The 23,685-nt window shown below is 43.4% G+C and overlaps 2 protein-coding genes across 6 annotated transcripts; both read left to right on the top strand.

Moving 5' to 3' along the window:
- Nucleotides 1-285: 285 nt before the first annotated feature.
- LOC125891943 (keratin, type I cytoskeletal 18-like) lies at nucleotides 286-4,548 on the top strand. Of its 2 annotated transcripts, none has more exons than XR_007449670.1 (7): nucleotides 286-830; nucleotides 2,131-2,213; nucleotides 2,928-3,084; nucleotides 3,168-3,332; nucleotides 3,428-3,553; nucleotides 3,832-4,112; nucleotides 4,252-4,548. XR_007449670.1 is itself a non-coding variant. In XM_049581570.1 (7 exons), the coding sequence occupies exons 1-7, from the start codon at nucleotides 375-377 to the stop codon at nucleotides 4,289-4,291; spliced, it is 1,248 nt and encodes a 415-aa protein (XP_049437527.1). In that variant the 5' UTR covers nucleotides 286-374; the 3' UTR covers nucleotides 4,292-4,548. The 2 variants fall into 2 exon arrangements, 1 of the variants encoding a protein (XP_049437527.1); XM_049581570.1 differs by having other exon boundaries at nucleotides 3,832-4,052.
- A 1,239-nt stretch (nucleotides 4,549-5,787) lies between these two features.
- eif4ba (eukaryotic translation initiation factor 4Ba) lies at nucleotides 5,788-23,637 on the top strand. Of its 4 annotated transcripts, none has more exons than XM_049572894.1 (15): nucleotides 5,788-5,859; nucleotides 7,786-7,926; nucleotides 9,446-9,651; nucleotides 11,002-11,118; nucleotides 11,336-11,390; nucleotides 11,539-11,685; nucleotides 14,502-14,630; nucleotides 15,427-15,591; nucleotides 15,786-16,056; nucleotides 18,502-18,590; nucleotides 19,609-19,870; nucleotides 20,056-20,084; nucleotides 21,634-21,763; nucleotides 22,190-22,262; nucleotides 22,550-23,637. In XM_049572894.1, exons 1-15 carry the CDS (start codon nucleotides 5,847-5,849, stop codon nucleotides 22,625-22,627), a joined length of 1,905 nt encoding a protein of 634 aa, XP_049428851.1. In that variant the 5' UTR covers nucleotides 5,788-5,846; the 3' UTR covers nucleotides 22,628-23,637. The 4 variants fall into 4 exon arrangements, with proteins under 4 accessions (XP_049428851.1, XP_049428841.1, XP_049428860.1 ...); XM_049572884.1 differs by having other exon boundaries at nucleotides 15,786-16,071; XM_049572903.1 differs by lacking the exon at nucleotides 21,634-21,763 and having other exon boundaries at nucleotides 15,786-16,071.
- Nucleotides 23,638-23,685: the final 48 nt, after the last annotated feature.

Genomic DNA, 23,685 nt, shown 5'->3' with positions numbered 1-23,685 from the left:
ACTATGGTTTATGTGATCTCTAGTTCAGTGAAATAAACTGATTTGCTGTCTGTTCAAATGTGAATGCTCTTGTGTGTTTTCTCAACAGAAAAATACCTCGTACATTTCCTTGGAGACAGAAAATACATTGTTTAAAAAAAAGGGAACATGTGGGTGAATGAGAGCACAAGAGAGCAGGGAGGGGGAGCAGGAAAGGAGGACTGGGGCGATGTTAAAGTGGGCAGGGTCTGAGAGACCAGCTGTGATTGAGGGAGAGCAGCGGGAGTATAAGTTCTCAACTTCCCCTTGCCAGCGTCACTTTCCAAGCCAGCCAGCAGTGAGTCTCCACGTCTCATTTTTCACCTCATTCTCTGTCGTGCCTAAACTTCTCCAAGATGAGCTACAGGCCATCCCATGTCTCGATGACCCGCTCCACACCCCAGTACCGTTCTTTCAGCGTTCATGGTGGTCCTGGTGCAGTAGACCGCAGCCGCATTTCCTCTGTCTCCACATCTTTCCTGCGGTCCAGTGCCCCGATCTCTTCCTCCTCTGCTTTCAGGGTGAGCAGTGGAGTGGGTAGTGGCATGAGCTCAGGTTTTGGTGGTGCATCCATGGCAACTGGTGCTGGTGCTGGTGCTGGTGCTGGTGCCGGTGCTGGGATCATGGGCAATGAGAGGGGAGCCATGCAGAACCTGAACGACCGCCTGGCCAACTACCTGGAGACGGTGAGAAATCTGGAGCGGGCCAACAAGGACCTGGAGATGAAGATCAAGGAGGCTCTGGAGAGGGGAGGGCCCGACATGAGAGACTACAGCAAGTATGAGCCCATCATAGAAGATCTGCGCAGACAGGTAAGCGTGACAATTAATAATGATCATTAAAATGAAAAGGGAGAAGTTGAGTATGAAACATTGAAATTTGGGAAGCTGAGGTTGCTGGTTGTTTGATACTGTGAAGTGAGACACAATGAGAGAAGTGAGGTAATGTAAAATGGTCCAGAAGTGCTTGATGGGGCCTCTACTGTAAGAATCAATGAGTGCATGTGATGGCACTCATCATCACACACAATGTGTTAGATGTAGATGTAATCTAATGCCTGACACTACCCAACATTGCAAATTAAAATTAAGAGTGCTTTTGCTGAGTTGAGCCACATTTCTTTTGTAGCTGATCAAATTTCACTCAACAGAATGAAGGGTGTGGTTGCTAAGCTCTAACCCTCCCCCATAAAACTAGTTTGTGCCACAAACTGGTGGGAACTTCCTCTGATGAATCACAAGCACGCGGGCATCATCATGAGAGACAGACTGAAAAGCTCTCAGACAAGCATTTCCAAATGGTCCTGCTTGCAAATGATTCTACAGGCAGTCTCTGGTGTAGGAGGGCCTCAATGTGAAACAGATGTGTGGTAATGACACACACACACACACACACAAAGGATTTCGGACTGCCAGCGTGAGTGTGTGTGCACACACAGATGCGTGTGAGCACACTGGTTGGATAACAATCAGCTCCAGTCTACAGAGTCAAATGTCACATTCTTCTACAGACCCCAGATCTTCAGTGTCACAGAATGACACATTGATGGTGGCACTTTGTCTCTCTCGACACATAAAGGCACAAGTATTTCCCCTTTTCCTCTGAGGCCGTTTACACACAAGAGAGTATAAACACACTAACACACTCACACACAAGGAATTTTTGCAGCCTCTGCACACATAAGCACATACAGTGATATAGACAATTATAGACGGAGACAGTGCAGCTGGGTGAAAATTGGAGAGAAAAAAAATCTCTGTGTATGAGTTATTCAGACAGGAAGTCAATTTTTCCAACAATGCTAAAACAAACCAGATTCTGTTTTGGCATGGGCACATCCTCTTTTCCTGTCCTTCAGTTTGTGGTTCCTCTTTTTTTACTAAATGTTACTATGGATTCAATCATGTTGTGGCTCTGGTGTGTAACTTGACTCTGGGGGTTTCTATTGTTACATAAGGGAAAATGTGATTCAAATCATGTGTGTAAATCTGTAGCTGTGTGAAATATTACTATCTCATAGCCCATAATAATTGGAACACTGTAGAAGAGGCTTATGGTTAAACAACTGTGTTCTTTCTAACAAGCAAAAACACTTAAAAACTTTTTGTGCAGATCTTCGACAAGATTGTGGACAACGCTCGTTTTGTGCTCCAGATCGACAATGCCCGTCTTGCTGCCGATGACTTCAAAGTGAAGTATGTTCTAAAGTGAATCCCAGAGTCATTTGTGTTGTTTTATATATTAAGCTCAAACATCCTGTTCAAAGGCAGACATGTTTTGGCATCAAAAGTCATAGACTTGTGCAGAGTTTGTACAGTGTGTGGTCTAAAATCTAGAAAATTTGATAAAATAGGATTTCAGCAACAGCAGGTTTAAATCTGAAACACTTGTTTGAAACCTCAGTCATGCCAGGACAGGGATGGTTCGCTAAACACAGGCCCAGGGGCCCAAAGAGACATTTGCAAGTCAAGGTCAGGCTAGGCCACGCCAGCCCCGCACCCCAATCCTTCACCTGCAAAATGTCCCTCAAATAAGCATGTACTACCCAGGAAGACACTCAAAATGACCACAAAGAGATGCAAAGGAATGGAGATACAAAATGACAATAGCAAAAGAGCAACGTAGTGAAACAAATTGACAACAAAGAGACATACAAAACAACCGCAAGATGAAACCAAACCACAAAAAGACACATATTGACTACAAAAATCTGGCAAAAACAACCCAAAGTCTGCGTGTCTTGCTCCTGAGTAGGAGAGGTGGTGGGGCCTTTTGCATATCTGCGCCCAAGGGGCCCATTGTCTCATGATCCGCCCATGATGCCGTATTGTAACTTTACACTACACAGCACTGTGTAAATACAAGCCAATTGTGTCTGTAATAGAGTTTCTGTCTGCGCACTCCTACAGGTTTGACAACGAGTTGGCAATCCGTCAGTCTGTGGAGGCCGACATTGCTGGGCTGAAGAAAGTCATAGACGACACCAACATGACCAGGATGAACATCGAGAGTGAGATCGAAGCTGTGAAGGAGGAACTCGCCTTCCTAAAGAGGAACCATGAGAATGTGAGTTTGCAGTGCATCCAGTCGTGAATGACTCCACATCGTGAATGTGTTTGCTCATGACTCTCTTTCTGACGGTCCAATAGGAGGTGATGGAGCTAAGGAATCAGATCTCCCAATCAGGCGTGCAAGTGGACGTCGACGCCCCCAAAGGTCAGGACCTGGCCCAGATCATGGAGGACATGAGGGGTAACTATGAGAAGATTGCCATGAAGAATGCAGAGGAACTCAAACGGTGGCATGAAAACCAGGTGATGCAGTGTGAAAAAGGGTCATTTATATATACACGTACAGCAATTATCCCATTTGCTGACTAACTAACAACCTTTCCACTTGTCCATGTCAGATTGCAGATGTGCAGGTGGAGGTATCACAGAACACAGAAGCTCTCCAGGGAGCCCAGATGGAGAGGGGTGACTTATCCAGACAGATACAGACTCTGGAAATTGAACTTGCATCCCAACAAAGCTTAGTAAGCATGCATTTTACAAACATGTGTTTCATATTCTCTTTTTAAATATTAACATTATTAGCCTCTAAACTCGTGTTGCAATATTCTGCATTCTTTGAAATACCATGATCTTAACATAACGCCCACTCCAAATTTTTGTCATACCATTTTATAAAGCAGCAAATATTTCCCAAGTAATCTTTTTCACAAAGGTTGGAACTTTCCCATGTTTTCCTAAATTAGAAAAAAAAAACATCTTGGGCACACTCTTGACTCCTCCTTTTCTTATCCCTTATCAGAAAGCCTCCTTAGAGGACACACTACGCAACACAGAGCAACGAAACAACATGGAGATGGACAAGTACAACAACATTATTATCCGTCTGGAGGAGGAGCTGACCAACTTGCGCGCAAACATCCAGCAGCAGACCCACGAGTATGAGGTGCTGCTCAACATGAAGATGAAACTGGAGGCTGAGATCGCCACTTACAAGAGCCTGCTGGATGGTGGAGACTTCAAGTAAGATTTAGGTGGAGGAGAAAAAAAACAGATCGAAGCAAGGTGTTGATGGTGGTGGAGGTGAATACTTCAGTCACTTGTTATCATGGTTTGCATGGTCACGTACATCTACATCATGAAGTGGGGCACAATCAGTTGACATGACCAGTTCAGCATGAATATCTTGAAAGTCAAGTTGTTTCATTTGTGTTTTGTACAGGCTCCAGGACGCACTGGATGAGCTGGCGGCCACAAGCTAATTTGGAACAAAGAATCTGGGACCAGCCCAACAATGAAAACAGAAAAACCCACAACTATCCATTATGGAAAAAAAATCCATGCCGGGCCAATTAACTAAAGCCAAATTGAACCAAGATCACATACTGTGTAAACCATAAATGATTTAAGCAGTATTGAATAAAGGCATTCGGCCACACCGCAGTAACACAGGCAGGGCCATTTGAAAAGAAACCACTGCCTGACCTGAAAGCAAAATAAAACCACTTGTTGACCCACATTCGTGACTCTTGTGCATTTGTTATCATTACGCAGTGTAAGAATTTGCATGTTATGTTTTGTGATAAGCTGTTGTCACTTTAATTGCATTGCAATAGCCCTCACTGACTGAAAATCATAAAGGAATTACATGTTTTTAATCAACAAATCTTTATATAATTTTTGTTGACAAAATAACCACAGCCCAAAACATGAATGTCTGTTAAATTATATAATTGGATTGCTGGCTTAATTATGAAAAAAAAAAAAGGATGTCGGCTATCAATGTTTGTTGAGTCTGCCATGCACACATTCAGGATGTTTAAAGCTGCCTTAGTTGATGTTTGACCACTGGAGGGCAGAAGAGCAGAACAAGCCAGAAATATTTGTGTGGTATGTTGTTAATTACCAAACACATTCAGCAAACATATGGTAATGTCTTTCCATTTGAATCATGTTCCCGGTCAAGTGAAAAATGTACATTATCATCTGACCTTTTAGCTCTGCTTTGGTCTCAATCAACTCCTCTTGTTAGCAGCTTTAATAGACTGGTTTATAATATGAAGAATGTTATTTAACATTACGTGTAGACCCATTTTTATGTTTTAATGTATTCATTTTAACCCTATCCAGTTATTTAAAAAAGAAAAACAAAACACACATTCTCCACAGTGGAAAGTAAGTAATACTGCTACATTTTTCAGATTGTACTTTAGTTGAATATAAAGTAATGCTGCTCAAACATTTTTACTCCACTGCATTCATGTGACAGCTGCAGTCACTAGTTTCCAGAGTGAGATTTTACATAAAAATCATATGATAAACTTGTAAAATGTGATGCATTGTTGTAGATTAACTATGCAACAGTATATAAAATTGTAGAATTAGCATCAAGTTTAGCTGCTGTAACAATAAAATGCTGCTCATTGGTCCAATGATGATATAACAGTGTAAAAGGGTGTCAAATGACTCATGTATGAATATGCATCTGCACATACCAAGGTCTGGGCTTGTCCTGGTAATGTTTTATATCATACAATTCACAATTTCACCACTTTTTTTTTATTAACATTTAAGGCTGAATTAAGATTTTTTATAGCCTGCTATACAAGTGAAGTAAATGAACAACCTCAGGAGTTACAGTCAGCATTAGTTCATTAACAAACATGGCAGAAAAAGAAAAGGACGTGTCAGTTTCAGCTGAGCAGATGTGGAGGCTAACAACTAGGGAGGAGACAGGCCCGTGAACGCCGATGCGCGCTCCCGATAATAAACCTATGACGCCTCCATCCGGGAACTACTACGAACTCGTTCTCCAACATGGCGGCGTCAGGTGAGGTTTATGAGGGTGAACGATCTGGGTCGGCTGGGGGGAATTTCAGCGGATTATACCATGATACAGTTTGACATATCAAGTTTTGGGATTGTTAATGCCTCGGTGTGTTGATTGGCGTCGGTGTCGCGCGTGTAAAAATCGCTTCGTGTGTTGTTTTGGCCCGGTAAAGACGTAACTGCTGTAGGAAGGCGAATGAACGAAGCAACGACTTGCATAAACTGAAAATTTAAACGTAGATTTAACGCGGTGTTTTCTTGTAGTATTCGTTATTGTGATGTTTTGGTTGTCCGCTTTTGGGTTTACATGGTATTGTTTGTGTTGGACATTGTGTGACATGTTGAGAACGGTTGCTAACTGCGTGCAGAGCTGGCACATTGTATGCCCGTGGCGGAGCTCGCCGTGGCGCTCAGAGCAGATAAGCATCGGGCGCAAGCGCGTTTCGGGGAGGAGGGGTTGGGCCGAGAAGTCCGGGCTGCCCGAGGAGTCTCCCCACGTGTGCAGCCCGACTCCCTGGTGTCGGTGTTTGATGAAACGGGGCAGCTGGGCCTGTTGGGACGCATCCTAAACACTTCTCTGGCAGCTTCACAACTTTGTGCCGTCCCATCCGGCCGACCAAGTCTTGCTCCGATGATGGCGCACTTGGATCCTGGCGCTGCGACGTGCACTGCCACTAGGCCCTAAAACCGAGCTAGCTAAGCAGGGATACTTCCCCCGTCAGCACTCCTTTGCTGACTAAGCCCGCATAAGACAAAAGCGATCTGCGTAGATGCCAAACAAGCTGCGTGTTTATGCTAACACTGTCGGCCCTTGTAGCTGTTTCGCTGTTGTAGCTTTAGCAGAAGTCAGTGGTGCCAAAAGTTGACGTTACGCAGCTCCTAGATTGCTAATGTCACTTCACTGCGGAGCGCTAAGAAAGCTATAAATCAGCTAATCAACCATTTCTTTGGTTTTAGAGAGCACAAGCAGTCGAAGCCTGTCGATAGTAAACAATGACTTAGCATTATGCAGTGGGAAAGAGTTGTTAAGCGTCTGTGTTGCTCTCTGTATGTGTGCAGGGTTTGTAACGATGTGTGTAAAGAATGTCCTGACAGCTGGGATTTTCACAATAAAGCTCACAGCCAGCTTTGTGGCTCCCCCTTTTCTGCTTCAGACCAAAACAAACCAGACCTGCTCTATGAGTAGAGCTGTGTGAAGCCCCCGTGGACAACTGGCAACTGTTTGTCATTCAGTTAGACACTATGAGGAATGTTCTGCAATGGATACATGGCTCATTGATTCAGACTCCCCAAGTGCTTCCTTGAAAATGCAGCAAACATGCAGTTTGGTGGTTTGAACATGTCACACTTATTGCACCCTGCAGTGTCTTCTTGGGGCTGAACAAATAGAGGGGAGGCTTTTCTGACCTGTTGGACAGGTAGACCACTCCTTGTGTGTTTGTTATCACTTACACAGTGCAGCCCTCTCCCACTACAAATACATGTTTGTCTGTGCAGAGATGCAGCTGTCCAAATGAGTGGAGAGACACGCTCTAACCCAGACTGTTGTTGTGTTGGTGCCACAATGAATGTATCAGAAGTGCAGCATTTCACTGCTGTAATATTTCACAGTAGCTCAAAATAGTAGTTAAATTCTAATGAAAGCTAGTGGGGCAAACTTAATGTTTTGACACTGTGATTATCAGAAATTTACACACCATCTGTAACATCTGCCACTATCCCCAAACTCAGTGTCTGTTTTTTGGTTTTTTTTGTTTTTTTAGCCATCTGTGATTTTCCAAACAGACAGGTTAAATGGAGACATCATTTGGGTGTGGATAAATGCTTTAAAGGCGTCCTTGACAGATACCCCCGTAGACAACAAACCCATGTCCTAGCATCTTTCTTCCACGGCTGACTGCGTACTCTGTGTTCATCTTCCATCTAGCTAAGAAGAAGAATAAGAAGGGGAAGACCCTCACCTTGACTGACTTCCTGGCAGAGGACAGCGGAGGCAGCAATGCACCCCCCAGCTACCCAGCCAAGTCCACTAGCTGGGCCGATGAGACTGATGACCTGGACGGAGATGGTGAGCACACATTGAAATACACACAAAGGCTTTATCTTGCCTACCTTGCATCTGCCTTGCATTTTTCCATCTAACGGTAGTAAGATCAATATCATCGCTCTATCGCTCTTGTTGTCTCTTAGTTAAATGGGGAGAAATGAGAATAAGAATGAAGAATGCAGTCATTGAATGTAAAACGAGCAACTGTGTTCTTGTTTTATGTGTAAATATGTTGTGGCAAAGCATTTTCAGTCTTTTTTTTCTGAAGGTGTGCAGGAGTAAGAAAAGCTCAGGCAAATTAGTGAGCCATGTAGAGACAGTTTGGTTTTTCTATTCAAATACACTGAAAGTCTGCTGATACGAGGGAGATAGCCACGGCTCTTTAAATGCATGTTATTTAAGATAGCTGTCTATAACCGTGATGCGTTGTTGAATGAATAATACTTTTATATGACCACATGAACCTGAATCTTTACAGTGACACTGGAAACATTAACTACTGTTTTGAAAGGAGTCCACTTACTTGCTTGTGCAGATTGGGGATGGTCGTTTTGAATATTGAATTGTGGCTGGACAGTGTGCATTGAAGCTTTGAATGTCATATGCATTATAAAAACTCCACATCAAACATGCAATAGAGTTGGTCAAATAAATTCATTGATTATTCTATTAGCTATTAACTACTGCTTTCTGGATGGAGTCTCATGTATTCTTGCTGTCTTTTCAGATTGTACAACTTTGTCATATTTCTTTGCATGTGTGATTTTGTCAGATTTGTGATGCTGAACCTCACAATCTAGATTCTTTCTCTACAAATGCTCATAATGCGCATTTGTATTGTTTTGTCCATGTAAGAGCAACATATCAAGCTACACATCATGTGACCGCATGTTGTTGCTAGTTTTTCTAACAGAAGATCATCCAAAATGGTGCCATTTGTGCACTTATGTGGCATTTGTGGGTAGTTTTAGTCATGATACTTAAGTGTATTTATTTGATGTAATATATCTGGTCCAGGGTTTTTGGCTAGCATACTGATACTGGATTTTGTCGATATCTTCCTCACAGAACAATAACCAAAATACACAAGCTAAAAGGGCATGCAGCATGAAAAGGGTTGACATTAAGAAGTAACTAATTGTCACACTTGGTCATTTTTTAATGGAAGTTTGCCATTTGCTGTAGTGTCTCTCGTAGGTTTGGGCGATAACAACTGAGTTGGTATATGATGAGTGAAACACTGTGGTAGATGATGATGATGTTGTCGATCCTCCGCCCATCTCGCAAAAATATGCAGAATGCTGGAATGCTGTTTTGTCATTTTCTGTCAGCCCTAGCTTCTCGTATGTAATTCGATGTTGAAATGTGACAAATTTCCATCAGTATTCGTTGCTGTGAAGTCTTTGTTGCCATATGCTGTTCTGTGTGGTAGAATATGAATTACCAGGTATCAAATGGAAAATAATCTCTTGTTCAGTAAATTGAAAGGCAGTTTTAAGTTAGTATTTATTTGAAAATTTCTCTTATGTCATCCCTCCAGTCTCGACCTCGTGGCACACGGAAGAGGATTCGTACCGGGCACCGCCCATTGATCGGTCCATCCTGCCCACAGCACCTCGCTCAGCTCGTGAACCCAATATTGACCGGTCCCGCCTGCCCCGCAGCCCACCTTACACGGCTTTCCTGGGCAACCTGCCCTATGATGTCACTGAAGACTCGATCAAAGACTTCTTCCGCGGCTTGGCAGTAGGTGTAACAAGCACACATGCAGTGTAGGGCTCTAACACATAGCACCTGGGAGTTACAGCTACAGCAACTCTTTGTTTTGTAAGGAAACACAAATGGTGAAACTGATAGACAGTTTCAGTTGCAGTCTTTGTTGCTCCTCACGGGAGCTGTAAACACCTAGTTTCACTTACATCTGTAACTTAAATATTTATTTCGTAAGTATTTTAGTCCACACTGACACATTGCCCTTGGGACTGCTGTTGTTGACACACTGCAGGACCAGTGGATTTGTTTAGTAATAAAACAACAGGACATTCAGGTCAACCTTATTTCTTCTTCTCCCCCCAAGTATCCATAGAAAGAGGTTTGTCACACTGGAGAGGGGGGCATCAAAGGAATACTACTGGTTTTATGTTAGTTTCCTTATCTAGCTAGGCATGTTGGGAAAAAAAAACAATGTTTCACAGATAACACAGATTCCAAAGTCAAGCCAGTTAGTCCTGTTTCAGTAACAGCAAAACCGTTTCAGAGTCGTAAAGCTCTGCTGAAACCCTTTGGACTACTTAGCCAGCACAGTGGTGCATCTGAAAACACCTGCATACATTGTTGGTTATGAAGTCCTCTCATGTCTGCCTCTGATGTTTTCAGTCATAGCAGAGTGTGACCTGTTTCTTAAAATGGTCACAACCTTGGAGGTCAGTTTATGTTAGTGAAATAATTTAGTGGGCTAGTCCTGATGTGTTCATGTTTATTTAGGGTTAGACAATTTGAGACAATACAATTTAGATTGACACTGGTGATGACAATATTTCCATGTATTCTAATGTTGGATAGCAGATCTCAGGGTTTACACGAGGTGCTTTTAAGTGCTGGAATTTTGATCGGAAAAAACAAAGTACTAGAATACCTTGAAAATGGTCCCTTTTTAAACAAAGTGCTCTCCTTTCTTCCTTGCCTTGATGTCCCGCCTGACATCTTAGTTTATTTTTATGTCACTCCACTCTAAATACCCTGGCAAAACTTAACATGACTAAAATTAGTGAACCAGCTTTTCACCATGATCCGTTTTCCTTTCTCTTCAGCCGTGCACTGATGTAATAGCTCTGCTGAAAACTGTCTTTATACTAAGATAATATAAACAAGGCTGATACTGCCAAGCCCATGATATAATTAAACAATTTGATTTGGGGAAAATGAGAATTATTGGTGAGACAAAGGTGCAGACTTTTAGCTAACACACACAAACGCTCACCTCTTTGTTGTCTTTTAAACCACTGATGAGTTTGTGTGGGTGAACTGTACACTGCTGGGCCCAGATCAATGCATTTTCTGTTTTTAATGTTATTCTGTCACTCTTCGTATCACCAGATCAGTGCAGTGCGTCTCCCTCGAGAGCCTAGTAACCCAGAGAGGCTCAAGGGCTTTGGCTATGCTGAATTTGATGACGTGGACTCTCTCCTGAGGGCCCTGAGTCTCAATGAGGAGGTGAGAGGATGCAACAAGAACTTGGTTTTGTGTTTATACATTTTTATTTTAACCCCTGGATCTGAACTAGCTTGAGTGTACGACTTACCCCATAGTTGTATTGCACAATAAAATCTTGGCTTAAGATTTAGTCAGTTTCTTTAGTCAGTTTCTTTCTCTCATAAAAATGTATATGAGAGAATGACTACATGTCTTGTCCAATTGTTCATGCCTACAGAACCTGGGAAACCGAAGGATCCGTGTCGATATTGCAGACCAGTCTAATGATAAAGGTACGCTGCTAGCTTTTTTTGGCTGTGATTTATTCTGGCCACTATGACTACATTTTTTTATAGGCATTTAGCAAATGGAAAGATGTCCCTCAATCTCTATATTCTATAGTTAAACTAATATCTCCCCTACTTTTTCCTCACTCCTCAGAGAGAGATAATGGACCTATGGGAGGCCGAGACAGGGGAGGACGGATGTCAGACATGGGTCCTGACAAGACAGACAGTGACTGGAGGGCTCGGCCCAGTGCAGATAACGACGATGGACCTCCCAAGAGAGATGATGCCTTTGGAGAGAGTGAGTCAGAATTGGCTTTGTTTGTTCTTCGACATCCATACTTATTCACACTTGATCCGAGGATAATTGTGTGTGCAGTTTTGGACAGAAGAAACCTATTTCTAAGTATCACTGGTGTCAGTCCTAGTTGAACTTGAAAAAATTGATACTGCATTCATGACCGAGGAGAATATTGGCTGAAACAATTCCCTTCGCAGAATGTTTTCCCCAATTTTGTTTCAGGGTTGTGATAACAGCTTTCAGGTTTCCCCACAGACATAGACCAGACTGGTATTGCATGATTGCCAAGGCAAAGAGAGAAAAGGGAAAGCGCTGTCACATCAGGAGACAAACAGGAAAATGCTGAAAAGCTGCCAAGTAGCAGGTTAACCAAGCCTTAATTCTGAGATTTGAGACCCATAAGATACATGAATATTCACTGTCAGTATGAAAATCTCTAAATTGTGCTGGTGACAGTTCGTCCTGATGGATAGCTAACATTAGCTGAGAGGGAGCATTCTGTATAGCAGCATCAGACCATCGTATCCAACTAAATCTCAGCCTGTAGATTAAAAAGCTGGCTGTTAACGGGTTGATTTTTATACTTAGCTGAGCAATATGTGGTGACAAAACCAAATATACATATTTGATTGAACCAGAAGGTATCATGATCCAGACATCTATAGTATCCAGCCAGTGTGTTGGGTCATTGAACCATTTTGAGGGAGAAAGCCTGAAGGGACATGATGGTGACCAGCCTTAATTATCAAGGTATTGCAAATGCTCAGCTAAAAGCAAGGTCGCAAAACAGTTATTAGAAATGTCCATAACACAGATGTTTGTTCATCAAGAAATAAATGCAGACAAACATGTCAAAATTAAAACCCAAACACACATCCAATTGCTTTGAAATCTATCTCAAGGATCTTAGATTTTCTATTCCTCGAAAAGTGGAACAGTCTTGCCGTTTTCTGAAGTACAGTACAGGCCAAAAGTTTGGACACACCTTCTCATTCAATGCATTTTCTTTATTTTCATGACTATTTACATTGTAGATTCTCACTGAAGGCATCAAAACTATGAATGAACACATGTGGAGTTATGTACTTAACAAAAAAAGGTGAAATAACTGGAAACATGTTTTATATTCTAGTTTCTTCAAAATAGCCACCCTTTGCTCTGATTACTGCTTTGCACACTCTTGGCATTCTCTCCATGAGCTTCAAGAGGTAGTCACCTGAAATGGTTTCCCAACAGTCTTGAAGGAGTTCCCAGAGGTGTTTAGCACTTGTTGGCCCCTTTGCCTTCACTCTGCGGTCCAGCTCACCCCAGACCATCTCGATTGGGTTCAGGTCCGGTGACTGTGGAGGCCAGGTCATCTGCCGCAACACTCCATCACTCTCCTTCTTGGTCAAATAGCCCTTACACAGCCTGGAGGTGTGTTTGGGGTCATTGTCCTGTTGAAAAATAAATGATCGTCCAACTAAACGCAAACCGGATGGGATGGCATGTCGCTGCAGGATGCTGTGGTAGCCATGCTGGTTCAGTGTGCCTTCAATTTTGAATAAATCCCCAACAGTGTCACCAGCAAATCACCCCCACACCATCACACCTCCTCCTCCATGCTTCACAGTGGAAACCAGGCATGTGGAATCCATCCGTTCACCTTTTCTGCGTCTCACAAAGACACGGCGGTTGGAACCAAAGATCTCAAATTTGGACTCATCAGACCAAAGCACAGATTTCCACTGGTCTAATGTCCATTCCTTGTGTTTCTTGGCCCAAACAAATCTCTTCTGCTTGCTGCCTCCTTAGCAGTGGTTTCCTAGCAGCTATTTGACCATGAAGGCCTGATTCGGCAGTCTCCTCTTAACAGTTGTTCTAGAGATGGGTCTGCTGCTAGAACTCTGTGTGGCATTCATCTGTCTCTGATCTGAGCTGCTGTTAACGTGTGATGTCTGACGCGGGTGACGCGGATGAACTTATCCTCAGAAGCAGAGGTGACTCCTGGTCTTCCTTTCCTGGGTCGGTCCTCATGTGTGCCAGTTTCGTTGTAGCGCTTGATGGTTTTTGCGACTCCACTTGGGGACACATTTAAAGTTTTTGCAATTTTCCGGACTGACTGACCTTCATTTCTTAAAGGAATGATGGCCACTCGTTTTTCTTTAGTTAGCTGATTGGTTCTTGCCATAATATGAATTTTAACAGTCGTCCAATAGGGCTGTCGGCTGTGTATTAACCTGACTTCTGCACAACACAACTGATGGTCCCAACCCCATTGATAAAGCAAGAAATTCCACTAATTAACCCTGATAAGGCACACCTGTGAAGTGGAAACCATTTCAGGTGACTACCTCTTGAAGCTCATGGAGAGAATGCCAAGAGTGTGCAAAGCAGTAATCAGAGCAAAGGGTGGCTATTTTGAAGAAACTAGAATATAAAACATGTTTTCAGTTATTTCACCTTTTTTTGTTAAGTACATAACTCCACATGTGTTCATTCATAGTTTTGATGCCTTCAGTGAGAATCTACAATGTAAATAGTCATGAAAATAAAGAAAACGCATTGAATGAGAAGGTGTGTCCAAACTTTTGGCCTGTACTGTACCTATATGTGCCGGTCTGTTTGCTCATCCACAAATGCCTCATAAGTGCATGTTTGAAAATGTATGGCTTTATCGACACGCAGGCCGACCCAGCTGTAAAACACACTAAAGTAATTATCCAAAATTTTGACTTGAAGGTTCTTGTTGATTTTCAGAACTCAGTCACACAAACAGTTCATTTTGGAGGAATTCCAGGTAAAACCATGTCATTACTCTGTTACAATTCTTGCAGGATCACGAGATCGCTACGAGTCGGATCGCTACAGAGATGGCCCACGGCGGGACAATGACCGCTATGATGGGGGAAGAGACCGCTACAGGGATCGCTATGATGACCGGGACCGCAGAGACTACGATAGAGGTGTGTTGTTGTGCTTGTTTGGACCCTGTGTTGGTATTAAGATCCATGTGGCTGTATCAGCAGCTCTTTGCTTCCTGATCAGAAGCTGATCATCCTAATCAAGTCATCGGCTGTCATGACTTTAGGGCTGCCCCCTGAAAGTGGGAGATTCAAATTATCAGTCATAGACGCCTCTGTCAACTGAGACAGCTTCAAGTCATTCAGTCGGTGTTTTATTTATTTATTTATTTATTTATTTTTTCGTTGCTAGTCAGTGTACTGTGCAGTGTACTTCTGGCGACATTTTGGTCCCCAGATTTTGCTGCAAGAATGAGTGCACTTCAGTTATTACGCTGCTCTTTGCTGCAGGCAGCTGTAGACATGAAACAGCAGCACAGAAAGGCTCTGAGATAACATTATCTTCTCTCCTCTGCTTAGAAGTGGTGAATTTCTCTCTCGCAGCAACTAAACAAGATACAGTTTCTGACTTTTTCTTTGATATCTAGAGTCGGCGATTGTGGCACATGTCTGATCTGTTGTTAGCGCAGTTGGCTTGGTAACTATATTACATGAATTTTGTTGTCACACTGAACGTCCTGCTGAGCCCCATTTGATCTTTATAAATATTTATGAAAACAAAAGAATAATTAAATATTCATTTTGAACAGCCAAATCTGATTTGACCAACATAGTTCTGAGATACAGTCCTCCATGACTCCCTAATTGCTCTGCTGCAGCCTTGATTAATCTTGTATACACTTGTTTATAAGCTTCCATGTTCACCTCTAACCAGTTGTCTCTCCTGCCTTCCCTCTAGGTTTTGACTCTCGTGGTGGTGGAGGTGGTCGTCGTGCCTTTGGTAGTGGCTTCCGCCGTGACTATGATGACAGTCGGGGTAGCGGTGATCGTTACGGGGATCGGGATCGTTACGGCGACCGTGAGGACCGGTACGAGAGACGGGATGAAAGGCGCGAGGAGAGAGGTGAGAGTTCAGTATACAAATACAGCTTTATTTATAAACCAGTCATAATAAAAAGGGGTGTATGAGTGTTGATGTTTACATTTGAGGGTGAAGTCATTTAATTAAGTGTAATTATGCTTGTTTTTTTAAGAGTACATTTTGACTGTGTTTACAACATCTCCATATTAATATTTATTTTTTTCCCCTCACACCAGCTCCGCAGCAGAGACCCAAGTTGAACCTTAAGCCCCGTAGTGTGCCCAAGGAGGAGGATGGTAGCAGCGGCAACGCCGGTGGTACTTCCCCAGCAGCGGCAGCTCCGAGCTCAGGAAGCAGGGCCTCCTCCATCTTTGGTGCAGCCAAGCCGGTTGACACAGCAGCCAAGGAGAGAGAGGTGGAGGAGAGGCTGAAGAAACAGGAAGAGAGGCTGCAGAGGCAGCTGGAGGAGGACAAAGGACGGGGCCATGACCGAAAGATGCGGGACAGGTCAGGGGATGACAAGTAGGGTCACTATGTAACCTTTGATGAGATGGTGACAGCTCAATCTGTTTAACGAAATATATTGTTTCAGTGTTTCCCATTAATTAACGAAACTATGGCGGCCCGCCATAGTTTAATTTGACCCGCCATAGTTTCTAAATAAAAGATTTAGGCTGCCGAAAGTATTGACTTCTCATGATATAAATAATATCTCGAACGCCGTAGCATTTTGTGCTGATGTGCTCAGGCTGTCAGTTCCAGCGCTCGACAGTGCGAGTGTTTCACTCGACTAAAAATGCGTGTGTGCGAACTGTAAAAAATATTTAGGGGCACATGTGTGCATAAAAAAAAATCAGCCGAAGCAGCCTATATTTTTGTCAATAAAAATATATGATAATCTAACCGCAAATGTTGGAGGAACTCCAGCCGCCTTCCCTCTTCCCCGTGTGACACACACAGTCAGCACAATGAATATAAGTCCCACTGTCGGCTGGGTGGAAATAAGTCAAAGGGCTCTAGTTTCCCGGCGCGGTGCAGGGTGGCGAACCCTGTGAAGAGCTAGTTTCGGGTGTGGCGGCGCAGCAGGGGGAGGTGTCGACAGATCCAGCTGGGCACAGTGACAGTTTCGTGCCAAAAGGCTTCGCCGAAGGTGCGCTAAAAGCTCGCCAGCTGAAACCAGGTCTACTGTCAGCACAGGCGGAGCGCAGCCGGTGTAAGCCAAAGTTTGACTGACCAGTGGACAGTGCGCACATGTCACCAAAACCTCACAGGCAGGTTTCCAGAATGTCAGGCACATTAACGATGCAATAAATACCCACAAAACCACTATTCAGTGCAACTATCTGCAATCAGCACATAAATGTATCTCTATATCGACTGTCCCGTCACATCTGATGTCAGATCAAAGGGGATTGGCGTGTAATGGAAACCCAACCTGATTTGATTAACACAGCTGCAAACTAATGAGTTCACATCCCTCTCAGCCAACCACAGACAGCCACAGCATCAGATAGGGAGTATATATTCAGCATCTGTCATCTTAGAAAAGTCAAAAGAAAAGAAACAGAGTGAGACTGCGAGAGAGAGAGAGAGCGTGCGCGCGCGCACGAGAGAAACGCAACATTGATTTACAATTGTGGTGACCTCCTCCCAGGCTACCTTTGCATCATCAGCCCGTGGAGGTCTGCTCGCAGTTCCGTATATTCGGACGCTGCGAGCTTGGACCTCCCGGACCAAAACATCAGTTTCCTCCTGGGAGAAGTTTGGCCATCTGACGCTGCTGCTCTCTTCTGCCATGGCGAATTGAGTAAACTCTCATTACACCTTCGTGCGGCACATTTAAGGGCGAGGAGAGGGGCTCATTTGATTGGTGTGATGTGTGTAAAACCCACTCCACGCCTTCTCTCCTCCCTCTTTCCGACTTGCGCAAGTAGGAGGGATGGAGGTGGGACAGACGAGTAGCTGCACCAGCACGCACGGTGTGCCAAACTTGCAAAATCCGCCTGGCCACACCCAGTTGGCGAAACTAGAGCCCAAAGTGTGGAGAAGAGGGACAGGGAAAAGCGGCGGACCTCTGGGGAAGCCTGCTCCGTTCTCCCCACGGTTAGGGACCGTTCGCCACGGTACTGCTGCTGGGCAGGGTGGAAATAAGTCCTGCAGAGTTACAGAGGACCTGGAGGATGTTTTAGGATAGTAATAACATTATATAAGATAATCATATTACAAAGATAATATAAGATAATAACATTAAAGACAAAATGAAATTGCAATACTTTTTCAAAACTTGATGATTTTACCTTTCTGTACATTTTGTATACAAATTCATTTCAATTTCAATTTACAATGTTCATCAATTTTCGATTATCGATGATTGATTGTTAAGGCTTTTGATCGATAGTCGCAGTGTTTCCCCTACAATGCCTGGCATAGGTCCGGCGAGCCACCGTGCCAACGAGACCCCCCGCCCGGCGAGTCGCCATGCCAACGAGACCCTTCCGCCCAGCGAGCACGGCGGCCCGACAGGCCTACGAGACCCCCGCCGGACCTATGCCAGGCAAAAAATTATTAACAGACGGAGGCTCTCATCGCTCTCCAAAGCCTTGGCGGCTTCCCTTGAGGCCTCTGAAAACACTACGCCATTGAAAGACGGAGGTTTTGCTGAAAACTGAAGCCTGTAACTCTGGCTGGCAACGGTTGTAAACACCCAGGGGTGAACTGAACATGCGCGCCATTCTTCCTCTTTGGCCTGGGGGGTTGAGGCTCAAAACTGGGGCACCTGCACTCTCTTGTGGTGACAGTCTGCACTGCACTCTTTTGTTTTCTCTCTTTTGAAATACTCGCTTATCAATTAATCGTTAATTTTTTTGATGATCGAATAATGAATTTTGATCGTTTGCCCATCCCTAGTGGAAGACTTTACATGCCTGTTATAGCTTGTTCTGTCGTTCTCAGGGACCCAAGCTGGCGCAGCGAAGAATCTCATACTGAGCGATCTCGCACAGGAAGTGAGTCTTCACAGCCAGGAAGTACTTCTGGAAGAGGTGAGATACCTTTGCACTAAATTCTTTACAGCTTGCCTTCAGAAATCTGGTTTTTCCTTACAAATCTGAGGTTGTGTAACTTGTTTTTTCAGTCACATCACAATTCTGTCTGTAGTCTTTATGAAACAGAAATCAAAGGCTTTAATTTTGAGTACCTTAAAGACGTTTATTGTGTCTTGAAAAATGCTGCCTTCATCTGTACTGGGAGTAAGTTACAACATTTTCAGCATACGTCAGGGTCCAAAATTTACGCCTGCTATAAGCCAATCGCGGGTAGAATTTCTGTTTGGTTAATCTCTAAAGACTATCCACCACACTGGAAGGTAAAAGTTTGTACCAAAATAGTCATGTAATAAAAACTATGCTTCGAGTCTCTACTCTGTTTTTGTGTCATGTTGAGGCGCACTGCTCTGCTGCTCCTCTGCTCTCAGGGTCTCACGCACACTACAGTTGTGTTTTTATGCACGTCTGAATGATGCAGCAAAACTGACCTTCTTGAGCACTCCTAGTTTACTGTGTGGTAAACCAGCTTGTTCACCAAACTATCACTTGCTGCCGGTCTGCTGTGAGCTACCGTTGGCAGCATCCATACTTGTGGAAAATAATAAGATGGACACTCCCTAGCCTGAAGCAAGATGGCAAAGTCTTTATTGCCTCCCACATTGTCAGCGGCAGCACATTACAGCTTCACTCCTCCGATCTTACCAAGCAACCGACCAAGCAATTTGATTGGACTGGAAGCATCCCATGAGTGCTGACGTACAGTATAACAGCACTGGGACTTTTAACTCTGCACGCGGTTAAAAAAAAATATATGCTTGGTGGGTGGACTTTTCATCTACCAGTCCCCGTGGTCAGTGAGTCAGAAGGTTAATTTTGGACACTGGCATGCATAAAGAAAACAACTAAGACAAACAAAAAGTAGTGGACATCTTATCAAGTTGTAAAAGCATTTGAAAGATTATCTTCAGTGATGTAAAACCGTAAGCATGAACATGTTGCTCTTTTCATCCACCAGGCTCCCGGTGTCGAGACAGCGAGCGCTCTGGAGAGAATGAGGTTTTCAGTGGGAGAGAAGGCGAGCCCTCCTCCCCTGGATCCTCCCCCCAGCCCCCATCCAGCAGCTCCACCAAGGAGCCACTGAAGGTGATGCCTGCACCTCCTCCAAAGGAGAACGCCTGGGCCAAGAGAAGTGCGGCCAGCACAGGCTCTAGCGATGGTGATGGACGACCTCCGGTCTCTCCTGTCTCCCCGAGTGGTTCAGCTCCTCCCAAGCTCAGGTGAGAACTCAAGTGAGGCATACTGCATGTGAGCAAGTCCCTTCAGGAACACAGAAACACCATTTTAAAAACATTTCACACTGTAAATTAGCTATCAAAACAAACTTGTAGGAAAGCAAAACTTTCATGTGTGTTTTTTGTAAACTCTTCCCTGACTGTTCTTTCTTTCTCTTTGGCTCCCCAAGTTCTGCAGATGAAAGAGGATCTGATAAAGGTAAGGCCTGCTGATGAGTGGGGATTTTTTCCAAACCAAACCTCAGAGTAGACTATGAATAAAATTGAACAAACTTTAGCAACTATAGAAGGACTCAATCAAAAACAAAGAAAAGACATCAGTGTATTCAAACATAAACACTTGCATACATCTGCAAAAAAAATAATTATTTAGACTTTGGATGTTGACAATGTGACAGGCTCATTAGCCGACCTGTGAGACTATAAGGGTCACTACACACAAAACAAAAAATGGTGAATGGACTTAAATGAGAGAGCTTTGCTGTTCTAATGGGGGCAAAAATGCTAAGTTTGGGACCAGTAAAAAGGCCATGTTGTTTTCTTAATCAAATGGTTTGTCTGTATGGTGACCAATTTGGGACATCTCAGACTCTTATCAAGCTCTGCTCTTGGCTCAGCTTTCTACAACCTAGGCTGCTTTTTGGCTCATCTGTGCTTTAAGCTAAACATGGTGTCATGTATGGTGCCATTGTAACGCTAGCACTGACCTTGAAACTGATTGGAACTCAGTCGTTTGTTGTAGAGACGTACCAAAGTTTTGACCTCTTATTTGGCAGTCCATCCAATAGTTTTTGAGATTTTTAACTCTAGACCACAGTTGTTTGACTTACAGACTAACTGGCACTGCCATCTCTCGAGCGTCCATGCTGGCCTGGCTAAAACGTAAAAGGGTAATATCTAAACATCGACAGTCATCCCATAAAATGTAACAGTGTCTTTGCTGATCATGGGCTAGCTTGACAGCTTCGGTTAAATGTGGCTTAACTGGCAGAAATGAAAATGGTTTCAAACTCTTGTGTGGTCCAGAAAGGCAACATTACAACATTAATTTCATTAAAAACTGAGATCTGAGGTTTTCAGTTCATTCAAGTCCATAAAAGGTCAAACTTGACTATACAGACAGGGAGTCAATTCTTTGTTGCACAACAGTGTTTTTTAATTTACATCAGAGAGCTCCAGTGTTTTTCATTAAGACTGGCTCATTTACATGATGAGGTGCAAGAACAGCTGTATCCTTACATACCACACTACTTCATAACTCTATCATAATGGACGTATTTGGCAAAGTGAGAACGTCTGGCCGAAGCAGGTCATAAATTCAGAGTGTATTCATTACAAGGGGAGCACTGAAATATGTCTCACATTTTTAATCTGCATTGTTGTACAAATAATCAGAGTGACTTACATGGTGCAGAATAATATCTACACGCACCACAGTTAAAATAACAGCTTCAGAAGCAATCTGGCCAAATGTGAAAACCACCTACATGATATGCGGTGCATCAGAACAGGACTTCTTTTTTATTGTTTTGGAAACATTTGGAACAATCTTCAAGCCAATATCAAATTGAATTGAGTTCAGCTTGCATTCAGGCAGTTGTGCACCTCTCATTTGGCCCTACATCAGTGACTAACACTTTTTGAATCCAACCCCAGTGGCTTTTAATGCTGCAGTGTGTTGTGAGTGTAGTCTACTGTAGGACATCCAACAACCTCCCTTCACTCAACTGTCTGGCTTCTCCTTTAAGATGAGAACAAGGCTGATGGTGTGCGTCGGGACCGGGGGCCCCCACGTGCACGAGGGGGGCCTGCAGGGCCTGGAGCAGGGCGGGGTCGAGGAGAGGGGCCCAACAGAGACCGAAGAAAGGAGGCAGACAGGTCAGCCATCTAAAGCTGGTCACTCCAAAGTTCTCAAATGAGACAGGGAGGACATTTACTGGGCATCTGTAAAGAATGGCCTATGCTCAGTTACACAACCGATGATGCATTCATTGTTTGTAACGGTGTGGACACTGGTAACAGAATCAGTTTGATTGCCAAACATCAACAGTACAACTTAAATTGGACCTGAAATTTGGGACATTCTGAATTTAATTTGAGGCTTCTGAGAACTGAGCGCAGTGTGAACTGGGTGCCAAGCAGCTTGTAGATGTACATTTTTAGATGATGTAAACTGAGCATAATTTGTGCTCCTTTAGTTTGTCTTTCTAGCTGTGTGTGTTTGAGGATTCACAGCAAAGGGTCAAGTCTTCAGCACTGAGGTCTGCCAATAAATTTTAACCTCAGTGTTCGCTCTGATTGTAGAAGGGATAACAGAAGAGACCGAGACTCCAGACCACCCCCAGAGCCAAAGAAATTCGAAGAAACCCCAACCCCCGTAAGTCCTTTACTGCCAAGGATCAGTCAGACTTTGACGTCTCCTAAATTATTCTTCATCAGAGGGTTTCCTGAAAGCTTGAAGTTGTTTTAGCAGTGCTCCCCCACATTGTAGGTTTCAAAAACATCCTCCTTTATTCACAGTGAATAAACAACCCATCATCAGTCATAAATTAATTGTCCTTAATGATTCTCCATGAGAAAGTTCCTTTCTCATGTATGCCCTGTATTTGTAGGGCGTCCAAAGATAACTGTGCTGATCCAGGCCCTGTTTTGTTTTGCTTTCAGAAGTTCAGCTCAGCCAGTAAGTACGCCGCTTTGCTAATGGACGGAGACCAAGGAGACGACGCAGAGGACGTAGAATAGAGAGCAAATAACGAGACGAGGCCCGAAAAGCGCAAGAGGAGGAGAAAGCGACGACCGCAGAAAAAAAAAATAATCTCACATAGCTTATGAAAAAAAACTCCTCACATGGATGAGGCTCCTGGGAGGACATCACTCCCTCCTTCCTTTCCTCCTACAAACCTGTCCTTTACTTTCAAACCACCCAACCCATCCTCCCTCCCCCCCGCCCCACCTTCAGGACTATTCAGCTTCTTAAGAATAGTCACATACTGGACTTGTTTTAAAATGGAAAAAAGGAGTAGCTGACACATGGAAAAGTGATGGATAACATTGAATTAATTGTAATAAATAAATGGAAAAAGTGGGGAAAAAATGAATTTGTATATTTGTGTATCACAGGTGTGGCGAGGTTGGATGATATGACAGAAGATGTAGTTTACTAAGTGGAACTTGTTTTTTAATTTTTAGCAACTTTTGACTTATTGACTTGCAGAATTCCCAGATTAAATGCGTAACTATTCATTAGTGAATAATTTGGAATTATAGTTATTTTAAATCAGTCTCTTAAATTCATTCATGAAAAATTTGGTCAAGAATGTCCTGTCTTCCGATACTAACAGTCATGAATGTTGAGACTGGTTATTCATTTATAAACATTTGTCATCACGTGTGCCACCATTCAACAAAGGAGAGGACTGTGTAAGGAGTGACTTGTATTTTAAAAGAAAAACAGCCGCTGCACGATTCTCTCTCAGAGTCAATCAAGTGCCATTACTATTATCCCCAATCATTGTACCAATGTTTCTCAATCTCCACACCTTCTGACAAAATAATCAAATCAATTAAATGGTCGTTTCCAGCCGTCTTAAAGATTCTCCACAGCTGTCAATCATTCAGTTCCCCTGAAGTGAGGAATACAAATATTTTGGGAAAGTCTGGAGTTGCCTATAGCAGGATGTGAAGCTTTCCATGAGGTTACATCAACATGTCTTCCAATTTGCAATAAATTGGGGTCATTATGTGCATTCAAATAGTATGTGGTCATTGATTATGTATGCATTACTGAATGGATTCAGGCC

Source organism: Epinephelus fuscoguttatus, linkage group LG1, assembly GCF_011397635.1.
Source record: "Epinephelus fuscoguttatus linkage group LG1, E.fuscoguttatus.final_Chr_v1".
Lineage (NCBI taxonomy): Eukaryota > Metazoa > Chordata > Actinopteri > Perciformes > Serranidae > Epinephelus > Epinephelus fuscoguttatus.
This window is presented reverse-complemented; position numbering and strand designations above follow the sequence as displayed.

Coding starts and splice junctions, on each gene's coding strand:
- LOC125891943 (XM_049581570.1), top strand. CDS start 375: ATGAGCTACAGGCCATCCCATGTCTCGATGACCCGCTCCACACCCCAG. Junction 2,214..2,927: donor GCCGATGACTTCAAAGTGAA/GTATGTTCTAAA, acceptor GCACTCCTACAG/GTTTGACAACGAGTTGGCAA. Junction 3,333..3,427: donor AACGGTGGCATGAAAACCAG/GTGATGCAGTGT, acceptor TGTCCATGTCAG/ATTGCAGATGTGCAGGTGGA.
- eif4ba (XM_049572884.1), top strand. Junction 16,072..18,501: donor GACAGGTCAGGGGATGACAA/GTAGGGTCACTA, acceptor TGTCGTTCTCAG/GGACCCAAGCTGGCGCAGCG. Junction 20,085..21,633: donor TGAAAGAGGATCTGATAAAG/GTAAGGCCTGCT, acceptor TTCTCCTTTAAG/ATGAGAACAAGGCTGATGGT.